This window comes from Pongo pygmaeus, chromosome 6 (assembly GCF_028885625.2).
Source record: "Pongo pygmaeus isolate AG05252 chromosome 6, NHGRI_mPonPyg2-v2.0_pri, whole genome shotgun sequence".
In the NCBI taxonomy this organism is placed as follows: Eukaryota; Metazoa; Chordata; class Mammalia; order Primates; family Hominidae; genus Pongo; species Pongo pygmaeus.
In genome coordinates, this window is record NC_072379.2 from 104,535,605 (window position 1) to 104,537,454 (window position 1,850).

At 35.7% G+C, this 1,850-nt stretch overlaps 1 protein-coding gene across 1 annotated transcript; it reads left to right on the forward strand.

Annotated features, from left to right (window-relative positions):
• On the forward strand, positions 1-658 carry LOC129040840 (small ubiquitin-related modifier 2-like). The gene has a single exon (XM_054495666.2). The coding sequence runs from the start codon at positions 371-373 to the stop codon at positions 656-658; it is 288 nt and encodes a 95-aa protein (XP_054351641.1). The 5' UTR covers positions 1-370.
• The last annotated feature ends 1,192 nt before the right edge of the window (positions 659-1,850 follow it).

Here is a 1,850-nt window from a genome sequence, read left to right on the forward strand (position 1 = left end):
ACACCAACCCACCACTAAAATAGAAATGAGACACTACAATTTATGAGATTAGACTGCTGTTATATTATGCTATTTTATCAGACATAAACGAGTTTGAAATTACTGTTCTAAACTGAAGTAAGTTATTTGCTGATTTTTAGGCCCGTTTTAATATTATTTAGGAGACATACATAAGCTGAAATTAAATTATGTGAATGGAATGAACTGAAATTCTGTAGTGCTTCCCTTGGCCATTTCTAACAAATTCCTGTGGCTCGTAAGTCACAATTTATTCCGTATAATATTAGAAAGTACAAATAATGGTGTAAACAACTAAAATGCTCTATGACAATGAGCAGAGGTAGGAAAAACATAAACTTCGGCGCTTGCCATGGCCGACGAAAAGCCCAAGGAAGGAGTCAAGTCGGAGAACAATGATCATATTAATTTGAAGGTGGCGGGGCAGGATGGTTCTGTGGTGCAGTTTAAGATTAAGAGGCATACACCACTTAGTAAACTAATGAAAGCCTATTGTGAACAACAGGGATTGTCAATGAGGCAGATCAGATTCCGATTCGACGGGCAACCAATCAATGAAACAGACATACCTGCACAGTTGGAAATGGATGATGAAGATACAATTGATGTGTTCCAACAGCAGACGGGAGGTGTCTACTGAAAAGGGAACCTGCTTCTTTACTCCAGAACTCTGTTCTTTAAAGACCAAGATGACATTCTCAATTAGAAAACTGCAATTTGGTTCCACCACATCCTGACTACTACCGTATAGTTTTCGCTATTCTTTCATTTCCCCCTTCCCCATTCCTTTATTGTACATAAAGTAGCTGGTATATGTGCACAAGCATATTGCATTTTTTTTTTAACTAAACAGCCAATGGTATGTTTTGATTGACATCAAGTGGAGACATGATGGGGAAAAATACTGATTCTGTGAAAATACCCCCTTTCTCCATTAGTGGCATGCTCATTCAGCTCTTATCTCTATATTCCAGTAAGTTATTTTGCTCTCACTGTTTTAACAAAAAAAACAACAACACAAAAATTCTTGCATACCTTGTTCAATTGCAGAATTTTAATGTTTTTCATTTATCATTGTAAAACCAAGGACAATTTTATAACTTTTTTTGTACGTAGCTGTTACATGTAGGGCAATCTGTCTTTAAGTAGGAATAAATTACTCTAAAACAAAAAAAAAGAATCCTAGATAGTTTTCCCTTCAAGTCAAGCATCTTGTTGTTTAAATAAACTTCTTGTTTAAAAAAAAAAAAAGAAAGAAAGAAAAGAAATTCCACTGGTAACTTTCTGAGGAACTGCAAAAACTTCACTTTATAGTTTTGTAGGTTGCAAAAAAATAATCTGATGTCCAAGATCACCACAGGAACAACACCTGTTCCCCACTCCTATCCAACGGTCTCTCTCCTGAGTGCAGTGACTTACTTGCAGAGGAGGAATAAACACAAAAGAAGAAAAAAGCAAGTCAAAGGACATAAATATGGGTGGGTAGATGTGGCTCCCTGTGACTTCTCTTATGGAGGTGTGCCCTACTTCACAGTCTTATACACAGACAGAAGATAGTCACCATTTTGGACTTTCTCTTTCTTCTGCTTTTTTGGTTTTGATTTTTACTTTTTCTTACTTTCTTACTTCTTTGTACTGACTCATATTTCTCCACATTACAGATGTAATAAATTAACTAGATGCAACAAGAAACAGACTAAACAGGGCTGAAAGCAAATTAATGGCATGGAAGAAAGTATGATCTGAAGCCAGGTGTGGTGGCTTAGGCCTGTAATCCCTGAGTAATCTCAAAAAAAAAAAAAAAAAAAAAAAAAAGAAAAAAAGAAAAGAAA